General features: G+C 56.0%; 5 protein-coding genes across 5 annotated transcripts in view; 2 read left to right on the forward strand and 3 right to left on the reverse strand.

Annotated features, from left to right (window-relative positions):
- The window catches only part of PEP5 (tethering complex subunit PEP5), a gene marked incomplete at its 3' end in the record, with an annotated part of 5989 nt that extends 1789 nt beyond the window's left edge, over window positions 1-4200 (reverse strand). Inside the window, exons 1-10 of the mRNA XM_076644224.1 lie at window positions 3928-4200; window positions 3728-3822; window positions 3481-3603; window positions 2974-3394; window positions 2629-2891; window positions 2308-2541; window positions 1880-2233; window positions 557-1804; window positions 276-451; window positions 58-162 (exon numbers count right to left, since the gene is read on the reverse strand). Coding sequence (XP_076493589.1) covers window positions 58-162; window positions 276-451; window positions 557-1804; window positions 1880-2233; window positions 2308-2541; window positions 2629-2891; window positions 2974-3394; window positions 3481-3603; window positions 3728-3822; window positions 3928-4150 — 3242 coding nt within the window. The 5' untranslated portion in view covers window positions 4151-4200. The remainder of the gene's footprint in view (window positions 1-57; window positions 163-275; window positions 452-556; window positions 1805-1879; window positions 2234-2307; window positions 2542-2628; window positions 2892-2973; window positions 3395-3480; window positions 3604-3727; window positions 3823-3927) is intronic.
- On the forward strand, window positions 4201-6057 carry FOL3 (dihydrofolate synthase; the record flags this gene model as incomplete). Its single annotated transcript, XM_076644818.1, has 2 exons — window positions 4201-4365; window positions 4458-6057. Exon 2 carries the CDS (start codon window positions 4531-4533, stop codon window positions 6055-6057), a length of 1527 nt encoding a protein of 508 aa, XP_076493590.1. The 5' UTR covers window positions 4201-4365; window positions 4458-4530.
- Window positions 6058-7355: 1298 nt separating this feature from the next.
- On the forward strand, window positions 7356-8472 carry BDY24DRAFT_326013 (kinase-like domain-containing protein; the record flags this gene model as incomplete). Its single annotated transcript, XM_076637065.1, has 4 exons — window positions 7356-7531; window positions 7616-7715; window positions 7816-7848; window positions 7963-8472. Coding segments are annotated over 4 exons (819 nt in total), but the record flags the coding sequence as incomplete, so codon positions are not given.
- A 1222-nt stretch (window positions 8473-9694) lies between these two features.
- BDY24DRAFT_399716 (uncharacterized protein) lies at window positions 9695-11079 on the reverse strand. The gene is made up of 5 exons (XM_076641867.1): window positions 10862-11079; window positions 10529-10765; window positions 10242-10382; window positions 10057-10110; window positions 9695-9939 (listed from the first exon to the last, which is right to left on the reverse strand). The coding sequence occupies exons 1-5, from the start codon at window positions 10871-10873 to the stop codon at window positions 9730-9732; spliced, it is 654 nt and encodes a 217-aa protein (XP_076493592.1). The 5' UTR covers window positions 10874-11079; the 3' UTR covers window positions 9695-9729.
- BDY24DRAFT_178095 (PHD-zinc-finger like domain-containing protein) lies at window positions 10409-13162 on the reverse strand. The gene is made up of 10 exons (XM_076636309.1): window positions 12760-13162; window positions 12548-12642; window positions 12321-12456; window positions 12149-12225; window positions 11875-12045; window positions 11590-11781; window positions 11359-11477; window positions 11058-11243; window positions 10862-10975; window positions 10409-10765 (listed from the first exon to the last, which is right to left on the reverse strand). Exons 1-9 carry the CDS (start codon window positions 12932-12934, stop codon window positions 10870-10872), a joined length of 1257 nt encoding a protein of 418 aa, XP_076493593.1. The 5' UTR covers window positions 12935-13162; the 3' UTR covers window positions 10409-10765; window positions 10862-10869.
- Window positions 13163-13321: the final 159 nt, after the last annotated feature.

Below are 13321 nucleotides of genomic sequence, written 5' to 3' on the forward strand. Positions count from 1 at the left end.
AACGCCGCTGCCACGACTCCAAACCCGTCCTCGCTCTCCTCGACCTCGGAAACGAACAGCTCGTTCTTCCTCTCCCTGGCATGGTTGGCTCGAACCTCTCGGATGAGTCCATGTTGATGAGCGCAGTTGGGGCAGTCGGGGTTGTTGGTGTCGGGAAGGCAGCTGCGAAACGACGACGAGAACGAAGGACGAAAAGGTTCAGCGAAAGGACGGGGACGAAACGAGAAGAATGGTGGGAGAGCGAATGAAAAGGAAGGGTTGCGTGTGGCACTCACAGTTGATGGAAAGAATGCTTGCACATGAAGTGGACGCTTGGAAGATCGAGCGTCCCGTTGCAACGCGTACATCGAGTAACTTGGAAGACCTGAGGTTTCGAGGTGTCCGTGAGAGCTTCGATCTCCCTCTGTTTCGACTGGGCTTCCGTTCGGTAGGACGTGATGAGCGTTTTGTCCTGGACGAACAACGAAATGAAGAGCACTCGGTTCAGCTCGAAGGGACAAGCGAGCGAAGAAGAAGGAAGGAAAAGCAAAGAGGACAAGAAAGCGACGCGACTCACCGAATCCACCTCGACCCTCATCCCCCTCACCTTCTCCCTCAACCAATCCTTCACCACCCCTACACTCGCCACCCCGTTCCTACTCAGCACCTGCACGACCTCCAACGTCGGCATGATCCGTTCCTCGTCGATCGTCTCCAACACCTCCTTCAGATCTTCCCCGTGCCTCGCCAGCAGCGCGTTCGAAGACGTGAGGAACCGAAGGACGAGAGGGTAGAGTTGGGGTTGGGTAGGTCCGTAGAGTCGCAGGCGAGAGAGAACCTCCTCAGAGGCATGCCGAGGAGTTGGCGTTGTCGATCCCTTCCCTTCCTCGTCGCCGTCCTCGTCCTCGTCCTCCCTCTCCTTCTCCATCCAGAACCTCACCACATCCTCGTACATCCCCAACTTCTCCCACAGTTCCACCAACCCCTCCGTGAACCCGTTCGTCGAGCACAGAATCAACGCGTGCGTCGGATCGTAAGGGATCTTGTCTCCTTGCTCCAGGAGTCTGAGAGCCTTGAGCTTGTAGGTCTCCTTGGAGCTCGATCCGGCTCTGGTCGTTGAGAAGAGGAGGTAGAGTTCGAGGAGAGTGTTCCAGACGACTCGTTGGTCGACTTTGTTCCCGTCGTCGTTTTCGTCCTCGTCGTTCGTTCGGGGTTGGGAGTCGTAGGCGGGAGGAGGAGCAACGCGTCGAGTGGACGAAGAGGAGGCGAGGTCGACTTTCTGATTCCATCGAGCGAGAGCAACGGCTTCGAGGAACCGGAGGAGTTGATTGGGGTGGTTGACGAAGTGGGCAAAGTACTGCCGAGGGGAAGGAGGGATGTAGCTTGGTCCAGTCGTCGACGGTCCTTGGTCTCTTCCTTCCTCCTCGACGACAACGAACGACTCCTTCGACGACCTCGGCTCGACTCCTTCGAGAGTAGGTTTCGTCGGACGAGCGGTACTGGGACCTGGAAGGGGTGGGAAAGCTCCTCCGATAGCGACTGTTGCTGCTGCTGCTGCCTCGACGGCTGTTCGACCGTAGTTGAGTCCCGAGTTGAAGACGTTGAGGTAGGCTGGACTGTTCGAGGTTGGGACGGGAGGGGAGGATGTAGGGTTGGAGTTTGGTGCTGGGGTCGACGGAGAGGAAGAGGAGCTGCCGTTGAGGTAGGAGGAGGAGGAGGGTTGGGGAGAGAGGGTTCCGGAGCAGAGGTCGATGAGGAGGTCGGTCGTTTCGGCGGGTTGGTGAGAGAGGAGGGTCTTTCCGTAGCGGACCATGTTCTCCTCGGCCTGCAATTCAGCCAAGAGAAGGTCAGAAACGAAAAGGAATGGAAAGAACGAGACAGACGACCGAGAGGGACTCACAGCCGAATGACCCAACCCACTCAGATACCTCAACGCGTCCGCCCAATCCCCAGCGTCCTCGATCTGAATGCTGAGGTACTCCTCGTGCCTTCCGAACTTCTTCGCCAGGAAGACGGCGTGCTCGTAGTATCCCGCTTGACGGCAGACCTTGATGGCTGTTTCGAGATCGAAGGGAAGCTCTCCTTTGGGACCTCGAGTCTCGGTGGTTCGGATGAAGGAGTCGAGGCGAGCGACGTCGGAGGTTTTGGTGTAGCAGTTGAGAAGGAGAGTGGTGTGATCCGAGTTGGCGAGTCCGGCGGAGTGGAGTTCCTGGAGGTAGGTGGTGAGGTTGTTGATTCGTTGAGCGTCGAGGAACTGAGGACGGACGAAGGGGAATCAATCAGCTCGATGCTCAACCTCCTCTCCTAAGCAGGAACAAAAGCACTCACCTTCCTGATCACGTAACTAGGTTGCAGCTCTCCCAACGTCTTCACGTACTGAGAGACAGCTCCCTCGTAATCTCCCTTCCCGTAGAGATGATCTCCGTACCGACGATGAATGTCGGCGAGGCCATCCTTTCCGATGCTCTGCGACTTGGCTACGCTGAGAGCGAGAGGGAAGTAGGATTTCGAGAAGAGGTGAGCGAGCTTGGCGGAGAGGGGGACTTCGTCGAGTCTGGAGATCTGGGGAAACGAAACGAAACGAAACGAGTCAGCCGAAAAGTAGAGACGAGTCGGACGCGTTCCGAATCGAGAGCAGAAGGAACTGACCTTCCCATCGTTCCCCAGCACGAAGATCGATCCCCAGAGACAGAAGATATCCCTCACGCCGTCCTTAAAGGTTCCCGAGTAGTTGAGGACCTGAGTGTCGAGATCCATGACGGCGAGACGAGCGACGTCCGTCGGGGAAGCCGTCGCTGGTTGAGCTCTGGCGAGGTTGCGAACGGTTTGGGAGGTGGAAGTGACGGTTGGAACGAAAGGAGGGGAGACGATGATGACGTTGTTCTTGAAAGAGTGTATCGAGGATTTGGGACCTGCAACGAAGCCAGAAGAGGAAAAGGAGTGAGCCTCGTTTCGACGATTGAGAAAAACGACCTCTCGTTCGTCCAAGCTCACCTTCATAAGCGTAACTCATCCCTCTCGCCTCCGTCCCATACAGATAAACCGCCTCATCCCTCGCTAGCACCATCCCTCCCTCCCCACTCTCGTCCACCAGCCCTTTCACGCATCCCAACCCAGCTCCAAACTCATCCAACACCCTCAGTTCCCCTCCGCTCCTCTTGCCAGCCACGTGCCCCACCATCACCCTCCCCGTCGTCACCACCCACAGATGAATATCCTGAGTCCGTTCTCTGAAGACAAGACCCGTGATGGGTTCTGCTCCGGATCCTTCAAGGAGGATCTTGGGTTTCGGGAGGGAGGTGAGAGGCGAGGCTGGCGAGAGGGATTGGGAGAGATGGCGGTAGAGGAGAAGGGTACCGTCGCCGAGACCGATGGCTAGATGGGAGAGGGAGGGGGTGAGGGTGCAGGTGGTGATCTATAATTACGAGGGAAAGAGAGAGGGAAGATCAGCGAGAGAGAGGAACGAGGAAGAAGGGAGGAGAGGAGAAGCGAGAGACGAACGGGATGAGGTCGTCCTCCGTGCTGGACTTTGATGGATCGAAGGAGGATGGGAGTCTTGGTTTTCTTGTCCAGATGAAGGAGATCCCAGATCTTGAGAATCGGATAAGGAGTCGAGGTTTCTTCCTGCAAAGAAACAAGGAAGAAAGAGGAGAAAGGAAGGAAGGGAGGGGTCAGGTTGAGCTCGATCCCATCTCTCTCTCCCTCGAGCTCGCCAGCGGTTTCGGTCTTCATTGGAAGACAGACTTACTCCTAGAGTGACAGCGATTCCTCTAGCTTCCATGAGATGAGTACATCTTCCATCCTCGAAAGCGATCCAGCTTCGGATCCCTTCGAACGAGCGATCTGAGGAAGGAGGGAAGAGAGCGAAGGAGCGTCGAGGTCAGCTTGATCTCTCCTTCTCCCCAGCACTTCCGCCTCTCCGTAGATATAAAAGCGAGCAAAGCTGACCCAGCACGTTGATCCTCCCATCCAGATCAGCCAAAAGCAGCGATCCTCCTTCTATCGACGAAGGCTCGAGAGCTGAGATGGTCGGCGGAGACTTGAAGACCTCCGGCGAGCTCGCTAGGTCCTGAGAGTCCTTGACATCCGTCGAGTTGAAGAAGGAGAAAGTTCTCCAGGGTTGAGTAGAGGGTGGTAGCGGAGCTGGAGGTGGGGGCGGTGGTGGTGCCATAGCCTGAGAGAGGGAGGGTGAGCGTTAGTAGCCAGAGAGAAGAGAGAGAGGGAAGGGGCGAGGTTCGACTTCTTCTCGCTCGTCTCCTCCCCAACTCCATTCTCGCTCTTCCAGACGACTTTTAGTTTATCGAAGGATCGACAACTCGTACGGCATCCCAAGAAGGTTCTCAAAGTCGGAAGCTCGATCATCTTGCGTCTTTCTTCGCTCGATTGGTGAGCTCGACGTCTCCTTCTCCTCCCTCCTTCGCTCGTGTCCGGACGTCTCTCATCAGCCCTCTCTTCTTCCTTCTTCCCGTCTTGTACAGATCGCCCTCGCACACCTATCTAAACCCATCATCAACCCATCTCTCCCAACACCTTCCTCCCTCCCTCTCAGCCATGTCCATCAACCCAGGCCTCGAACGAATCACCTCCTTGCTCTCCTTCTTCCCTCCCCTCTCGATCCCCGTCGTCCACATCGCAGGAACCAACGGCAAAGGCTCCGTCTCAGCCCTCCTCGACTCAACCCTCTTCGCTTCCGGTCTCTCCACAGGTCGGTTCAACTCTCCTCACCTCGTATCCGTCGAGGACGCCATCCGAATCAACGGTCGTCCCGTCTCTCGAGCTCGCTACGACCGAGTCCGAGCTCTCGTGGAACGCGTCGACGAGGAGAACAAGACGGGAGCGAGTTTGTTTGAACTTTTGACGGTGACGGCGTTGAGGATCTTTGAAGGGGAAGGAGGAGGAGGAGGAGGAGGAGGAGGAGGAGGAGGGACGGACGGGAGGAAGGTCGACGTCCTGATCATCGAATGCGGCATGGGAGGAATCCTCGACGCGACCAACGTTTTCCCTACCCCTCTCGTCCTAGCCTGCGTGCTCACCTCCGTCGATCTCGATCACCAAGGTTTTCTCGGCAACACACCTGGGGAGATCGCGACGGGCAAGGCTGGGATCGTCAAAGAGGGAGGAGTGTTGGTCGGAGGGAAACAGAAGCATAGGGAGGTGCTGGAGGCGGTTGAGGAGGTTGTGAGAAGCAAGGGAGCCGAGGTCGTTTGGGCGGCAGAGTCGTTCGTTGGAGAGGTGGACGTCGAGGGAGAGGAGGGAGGAGACCAAGAAGGAGACGCGTCCCAACCATTTTGTCTTCAGCCGTTCTCCCCTCCTCCTCCTCAACCCGTCCTCACCCCTTTACCCACCAACCTCCGAGGATCCAAACCTACGGGAACAACAGACTCCGCCAACCTCCTCCTCCTCACCCACCTCCCTCTCCCAGGATCGCACCAAATCGACAACCTCTCCCTCGCTCTAACGACCTTGCACGTCCTCCGAACGCACGCTGTCCCGCTGTCGATCCTCCCTGAACTCGCTACCCTCCTGGAGGATGATGACGTGTTAAAGGAGGGAGTGAGAAGCGTGGAATGGGAAGGGAGATGCTCTTGGGTTGAGCTTCCTTCCTCGTTCGGAGGAGGAGGGACGGGAAGAACGACGGTCCTCGTCGATGGAGCTCACAACGCCGCTTCTGCTTCCCTCCTCTCGTCCTATCTCGACTCTCTACCCCTCCCAACCCAACCGAGGAGGAGAACCTTCATCCTCTCCCTCTCCTCTTCGCCTCCTAAAACACCCTTGCAAACCCTTCTTCCTCTTCTACGCAAAGGAGATCGCGTCGCGTGCGTGGAGTTTACGACGCCGGTGGAGGGGATGCCTTGGGTTCGGCCGGTGGGGAGAGAACAGCTCAGGGAGTGCGTTGGTGGGCTGGTGGGAGGGGAGGAAGGGGAGGTTTGGGTTGGGAAAGAAGGGGAAGAGGAAGGGTTGGAGGGAGCGTTGAAGTGGGCGATGATGGAGGAGGGAGAAGAAGAGGATGGGTTGGTGGTGGTGTGTGGGAGTTTGTATCTCGTGGCGGATTTGTTCAGGTTGGTTAGGAAGGGGTGATTATTTCGTTTTGGGTGGATCTATAGAGGTTTTCGTGAGGCTTTGTGTTGAAGAAAAAGAAAGAGAGATCAAGAACGCGTCGGCGAAAGGAAAGAGAGGGCTGTTTGTTTCCCTTTTGATTGTTTTTTTCCTCCAATAATCCGAGTCCGTAGGTCATTTTCCCCAACCCACTGAAACAGTCCGAAAAAGAAAATCTGCCCACGAGATTTCCATCGCAAAACTGAAACGCAAGGATTCGTCCGGCGAGAGAGCCGAAACGAAGAGTGAGCTTCGAGGTCTTCCTTCCTTCCCCTCCCTCCCTCCCTCCCCAACCTCCTCCTCCTCCCCCTTAATCCCCCCTGTAAAAACTCTGAATGGCTCCACCTCGGAAGTCTACTACCACTTCATCATCAGAACCTCGCTCTTCATCCTCCAAATCTATATCCTCCAGCGCTCTTCCTCGTTCGACTTGTCTCCAACGAGTCGAGGAAGGTCAGCAGACGGTTTCGAGCTCGACGAGCGCTCTTCGAGATGGAGAAGCAGCACCCTTGACGCTGGAGGATCTCGTCTATACAGGCGGTGCGGGTGGTGAGGAGGAGGATGTCGTGATTGTTGTAGAGGAAGAGGAAGAGGAGGAGTGGATGGTTGTAGATGGAGGAACGAGAAGGAGGAGACGAGAGAGAGGATCAGGGTCGGTTCCTCCTTCGGTGGAGAATCGTCAAGTCGACGACGAAGACGATGGCGAGTCGCACCCTGTCCGACCTAAATCTAGGAGTTTCCATCACTCGGGATCGTCTTCGCCTTGGAGGACAACAGCTACGAGCTCAGCAGCAGCGACGGCCAAAGCTCCTTCTGGACCCGTCGAAGGACTCCACCCAATCCCATCTTCCTCTTCTACTTCCAACAACCACCAAGAAAATCTTCACCTCTCCATCCCCAACCCGCTCTCCTACTCGCTCTCTTCCCTCAGTGACCCTCCTCCTCCTCCTCCTCCTCCGAGCGTCGAACCCGACCGAACTCCTCCTCTCCTCTCGCCAGCTCTCTCGTTCCTCTCCGCCTTCTCCTCCCCGAGATCCTCCATCTTCCTCTCCTCCTCCTCCTCAAACTCCTCCTCGTCCAAACCCGTCTCTCCAGACGATCAAGGTCAACCAGCAGGCTCCACTCCTCACGTCGTCCTGGGAAAACTTCTCGGTCAAGGAGGATCCGGAATCGTTCGTGAAGTCGTCGACGCTGAAACCAAAGAACGTCTCCACCCTCCTCAGGCTGTTAAAATCATTCTTACTCGCTCCAACTCCTCCAACGTTACCAACCCAACTCCTCAACGAATCTCCCAAGAAATCGCGCTCTGGTCCTCCCTCTCCTGCTCGCACCCTCACCTGGTCCCTCTCCTCTCGCACCACTCGACCCCTCACGCTTCCTACCTCTTCATGCCCTTCATGCCCAACGGCTCGCTGTTCGACTACGTCAAGAGGCACAGGGAGCACGATCGAGGAAGGTCAGCGTCCGGGATCAGGATGAGTTCCTCGTTCCGAGCCTCGTCCAGGGGAGTGGCTGCGTTGCCCGAGGGGGAGGCGAGGAGGTTGTTCAAGGGAGTGGTGGAAGGGTTGAGGTGGTTGCATAAGGAAGAAGGGGTCGTGCATGGGGATTTGAAGGCGGAGAATGTGCTGATTGATGCGGAGGTGAGTCCGAGAGAGAAGGAGGGAGTCAAGAGGGACGCGTCGAGGCTGACTCTTTTCCTTCGCGTCTTTTCTTTGATGATTGGTCTTTCGTTCTTTACAGGGCCGCTGTAGAATCGCTGACTTTGGTCTAGCAGTTCGGTACCGTCCTGCTTCCTCGTCCACAGCCAATTCTCCCGGCGGCGCGTCTCCTCTTCCTCCCGCTCTCGACTCGACTCCCTCTTCCACCACGCCAACTCCTCTAAACCAGAACCCTTCCCCTTCCCCTTCGAAACCCAAACCCAAACCAACCTACGCACCCAACCTCAGCTCCGTTCATCGAGCGCACACCATCTCCTCCCCTCACCCTCGTCTCGCTTCTTCTCCCTTCCCCTCCTCCCGTCAACAACAACAACAACAACAACAACAACGACCTCCTTCGCCACCCACCTTCCCACCCGGTTCTCTCCCTTACGCCTCCCCCGAACTCCTCCGACCTCCTTCGCACTCCTCCCACGGTCCCTCGCCCATCTCGCCCGCCCAAGACATCTGGTCCCTCGGCGTCCTCCTCTTCTTCCTCCTCACGTCGGGAACGTTACCTTTCCAGGACGCGTTCGAACCTCGCTTGCAGATGAAGATCGTTCGAGGGCTGTGGGAGTTACCGGAAGGGATCGTCGTAGGGAAGCAGGCGGAGGAGGTGCTCAAGGGGTGTTTGGAGGTGGAGGTGAAGGAACGCTGGGGGGTCGAAGAGGTCGGAACGAGCGAGTGGGTACAAGGGTGGGAGGAGGTCAGGAAGGGGAGGAGTGGGAGTAGGAGTAGGAGTAGGCAGAGAGTTGCCGGTGCGGGAGTGGGTGGGGGTGCGGCGGCGTTCGAGTTGAGAGGAGGAGCAGGGGAGAGGAGTAGGAGTCGAGGAGGTCCAAGAGACGACAACACCCTGTCTTCGACTTCCAACCACCCTTCGACATCGACATCCACTTCCCCTTCGCTGAATCCCTTCGGAAGGAGGTTCACCCTCGCCGTCGACACCCTCAACCCTTCCTCGACCGACCACCATCAGTCCGTCACGTCTCCTTCGACGGGGACCTCCTCCTCCTCCTCGGGACTTCAAACGCCAACGTCTCGATCAAGAAGTCGAGGACGCTCCCACCAAGCTCGGACGACAAAGCTGAACGAGGCTTCTTCTCCCTCAGAGGAGGAGAGGAGGCTCAACGCTTCCAACTCCAACTCCAACTCGAACTCGAACTCGAACGGCAACGGAGACGCGTCTGACGCGTCGAGGTCTCGCTCCAGAGGTCGTCGTCCACCGACGGGAGGGAGGAGTCGGTCGAGGAAACGAGCGGACGGGAACGAAGGAGGGGGGGTGGTGGTGGAGGAGATGGAGAGGGTCGATGAGGTCGAGCCTAGTACTAGTTTGACGAGGGGGAGGAGGTGACGGGAACGGAACGCGCGGTTTTTCGGTCGTTGGTTCGTTCGTGAACGTTCGATCTCTTTTGTGTTTTTAGGGGTTTTTTCGATTCCTGTACTGTAGTCTAGTCTAGCTATCGCTCTTCGTTGTTTTGGTTTCGTTTTGGAACAAGGGACAGGTTAGGTCTACAGCTCGTCGTCGTCTGGAGGGTTCGACGACGAATGAATTGATTGATTGGATGGGATGGACGGATCGCTGACGAAGCTTTTCGAGGGAAGGAAGAGAGGAGAAGGAGCGGGACGGGGAGGAGAGACGGAGAAACGAGAAACGAGAACGCGACGATTAAGAGGGAAACGAAACGACATAAGATAGATAGATAAGAAATCACCAAGACTGATAAGAAAGAAGACAACGGAAAAGGAAAGAAACATAGTAGTGAGAACCCCGATGAACTGATGCGACAGAAGGAACGAACGAAGCAAAAGAAACAGACGCGAGAGAAACCGACGCGTTGAAAACCCAACCAACTGGACCTCGGAGGAGAAAAGAAAAACGAAGAGTTTCGAGTTCGTTCTCCTTCCGAACCAGAAAACGAACCAAACAAACAGTATATCCTCCCTTCCCCCTCCTCGTCTAAACAGATCCCTCTCCTCCTCCCTCTCCTCCTCCTTCCTCAGCAGCCCGCCGGGCCCTCTTCTCCTCCTCCTCCGCCCTCCTCGTCGTCGCCAAAAGAACGGCCATCTCTCCCAGATGCTGCGAGACCAGAGCGAGTTTTTCGGCGTCTGGGATGGGAAGGAGGAGGGACTGGGAGGCGTGCTCGTAGAGTGTCAGGAGGTCGGTGAGCTGCGAGGGAGAGAGAGAGAGAGAGGAAGGGAGAGGGAGGGAGGGACGGAGGGAGTCGGAGACGCGATGAGATGAGATCTTAAGAAACGATGAGATGCAGGGATAGGTCGAGCTCACCTCCTTCGCTCTAGCAGAATCCTTTGCTTCGTTCTCGGTTATGATCTTAGCCAGCTGTAAGGAACAAGCGGACGAAGCGAAGAAAGAAAGGAGAGAAGAGTCAGCTGTTGTTCTCGACCTCGTCGTCGTCTTCTCGCTCGCCTTCCTCGAGTCGAAATTCGGAGAGAAGAGAGCTGTGGACTCACCTCCGTCTCAGCAGCAACCTTATCCTTGAAGAACCCGTCGGTCTTCTCCCTCTCGTTCTCCCAATACTTCCACGTTCGTTGGTAGTGCTGCAGAGCGGCCATGGGTTTGCGATACTCCTTGTCTCTCTTCCTGAGAGCGGACTGCGACGACAAAGAAACGGGAGATAAACAGGGAAACGAGTCAGCTGGAGTCTCGGGTTTGGCGTACGGTGCGTATAAAAGCCAGAACCAGCGAGATGAGGTGTTGACGCGTCGAGAAGAAAGGGAGAGCGGAAGAGACAACAAACCTTGATCTGATGCTCCACCGACTTTTCCTCCTTCTTCGGCTCCTCCGTAGATCCACTGGATCCCGAAGCCATCGTCGAAGGTCCAGCTTCAGCTCCTCCTCCTCCTCCTCCAGCGGCAATTTTAGCTCTGAGACGAGAGAGTTCATCGTCCTTCTTGACGACTTCGGCCTTGAGACCTTGGAAGGCTTTCTGATAGCGACCTTTGAGCTTGCTGGCGTCGAGAGTCTCGGAGGCAGTCTGAGAACGATGGGAGACAAGGCAAAAGAGGGGGGAAAAGTGAGTTCTGCGTTCGAGTTGAAGGGGGACAAGGTAAAAGGGGAGACGCGTCCGAACCTTCTTCTTCATAGCAGCAAGCTCAGCCTTGAGCCTCTTGTTCTCCTCCTTAGTTTCTTGAGCTCTGGTGTGACTCTCCTCCAGTTGACTCTCGAGGTCGAGGATCTGGTCAGCCTGGTTGATTGACGAAGCAAAAGAACGAAGGAAGAGGGAAGGTCAGGTCGACGAAGCGGGAGGGAAAGAGAACCGGACGAACGGGATGAGAGTGGGTCGACTTGAAACGCTTCGGCGGTGGTGTATCTCCTCCGATTGAGTCCGAGTCGACGGAAGATTCGGAGCCTGCTCGTTGGAAGGCGTCGGAGGGGGGATGCAAAGCGGAGGGTTGGGAGTGAAGCGAAGGGAGAGGTTGGTTGAGTTGTTGAAGAGTTGACGAGCAGAGATCCTAAGGCACCAAACAAGAATTGACCAAGGCAGAGTCAGTTATGAAGTAGTCTGGCCATCGAAGGAAAGAGCGAAGGAGAGGAAGGACGCGTTGAAGGGGAGGACTTCGAACTCACCGCCAGACGCCTCGCTGCTGTCGAGGCATTCGAAGTCTGCTTCGCTCGAGCAAGGTTGATACAACATTTCTTGTTCTGTTCGATCTTGAGAAGCTTTTGGGCCTGGTTGTCGACGATACCTTTCTGTGAGAGGATCAGGACGCGTCGGAAAGGAACAAGGGTCAGCGTTTCGATTCGTCTCGTACGGAAGGGATCAGAACAAAAGAGCAGTCAAAGGAAAGATAAACTAACCGGTCGATGAACCTCGCACCAGACTCTCGGCATAGCTCCTCGCTCGAAGTCGGGAAGGAGCGTCGGACCCTCCTGAGCCATCGACTCGAGCAGACCCTTGTCTCTCGCACAACTGACGTGAAACGGTTTACAGCACTTCTTCTCGGCACACTGTATCGGTGCTCCTCCCTTCTCGTGACAAATCGAACACCTCTGCGAAGAGAAAAGGGCGCGACGGAGGGAATCAGCGCTTTGTCTCCACAACGCGACGAGCAGCGGATAAAGCGAGGGCGACCTGCTACTCACCATCTTCTGCCTCTCCTTCACACACTTATCCACTCCCTTGACCGGTTCCAGTTTGGAGTAGTCGCCGAAGGAGACTCCAGGGATGTAGCTGGCGCAGAGAACGTGAGCCCACTCTCCTTGGTTGGTCGTCTGTTTGAAGGCTCCGATGGATCGACGACATAGGACGCAGGTCTGAAGGGATACAAGGGAAGGTCAAGGAAAAAAGTTCAGAACTGAAGGCATCCTCCATTTTCCATGCGGCTCGAAAGAAAGAGAGAGCAGGATCGGGACGAACGACGGGATCTCGGGGAGAGAGTTTACATTTCTGGCAGAACCACTTCCCTTCCGGGACGACTTGAACTCCGTAACACTCTGAGGCGGTCAAAACGGTGATGATCGAGGACGAGTCAGCTTCCGATAATCTGAGAGAGGAGAGGTCGAGGAGAGAAGAAAGAGGACAAGCTCACCTTGATGAACCGCGACGTTGCACCCTCCTCCGTCACAGAAGATGATCTCGTTCTCCTCGTCGTCTAGATGATCATCACACACAGCACAGGGGACGTCAGGGTCTTCATAGGTCGAGGTCGAGGTGGCGAGACGCGTCTGAAATGAGGTAAGGAAAGACGCGAAGGAAGGAGGGGGTGATCAGCTCGAGGCAACAACAAGGGAAGGAGAAAACGAAAGCTGATCAAACCAGAGTCGTCCACTCCCTTCCGAACTTTTCATTCAAAGTCTTGAAGTCGTCACTCGATATCTGGATAGCCTGAGATGTCGTGGCTGAGCTCGAGACTGGTGAAGAAGGGGAGGGCAAGGAAGGGAAGGGAAGGTGAGCTCGATACGTTTTGGGTTTGGACTGCTCTCTCTTTCTTTGGAAAGAGTTGAAAGGACGAAGATGTATGGACTGACCTGATCCTGACGCTCCTATCTTCGATCCAGAAGCCACCCCGTCCCCTCCACTAGAGTTCCCTCCTGCTCCTCCTCCCGCCTTCGAAGCTGACTTCCCTCTTGAGCTCGATGCTTCCGCCTCCCGGCCTCGTTTCCTTGATGGCTGAGACGATGAAGATGATCCAGTCTTCTCCATTACGACGAGCTTGATATGATTGAGATGGAGCGGAGGTCGCTGATGTTAGGAAGAAAGAGTGGGGTCGAGGATGGAGGGGAAGGAAGAAGGAAGCGAAGTTGGGCTGAACGAGGTCGGGGGGCTTGGAACGCCCTCGAGTCGCCCGCACTTGTCCTTTCCCTTCTGATGGAGAGGGTCGTAGCAATCCAACTTGCTAGAGACGAGCTTCCGATCTATCCCTGAGAGCAAGAGCGCGAACGCAACTCAATAAAAGCAAGCGCATGACGAAACGAAGCGAAGCGATCTCTCCGCCCTCTCTCCCTCCCTCCTCCTCTACGAAGTACAAACCCTCCTCAACGCACGCAAAAGAACAACGAAAATAGCAAACCCGAAACCTAGAACAGAACC

The sequence above is a fragment of the Mrakia frigida genome (genome assembly GCF_051309035.1).
Source record: "Mrakia frigida strain ATCC 22029 unplaced genomic scaffold BDY24scaffold_33, whole genome shotgun sequence".
Classification (NCBI taxonomy): domain Eukaryota; kingdom Fungi; phylum Basidiomycota; class Tremellomycetes; order Cystofilobasidiales; family Mrakiaceae; genus Mrakia; species Mrakia frigida.

Bases quoted from the DNA above. Each gene is read 5' to 3' on its own strand.
- BDY24DRAFT_399716 (XM_076641867.1), bottom strand. The intron at 10,111-10,241 runs GTGAGTCCACAG...TGTTCCTTACAG, and splicing joins AGGTTGCTGCTGAGACGGAG to CTGGCTAAGATCATAACCGA. The intron at 9,940-10,056 runs GTGAGCTCGACC...TCTCCCTCGCAG, and splicing joins ATTCTGCTAGAGCGAAGGAG to CTCACCGACCTCCTGACACT.
- BDY24DRAFT_178095 (XM_076636309.1), bottom strand. From the start codon at position 12,934: ATGGAGAAGACTGGATCATCTTCATCGTCTCAGCCATCAAGGAAACGA. The intron at 11,782-11,874 runs GTGAGTAGCAGG...TTCTCTTCGCAG, and splicing joins TGAAGGAGAGGCAGAAGATG to AGGTGTTCGATTTGTCACGA. The intron at 10,976-11,057 runs GTTCGTCCGGTT...TCAATCAACCAG, and splicing joins AGTCGACCCACTCTCATCCC to GCTGACCAGATCCTCGACCT.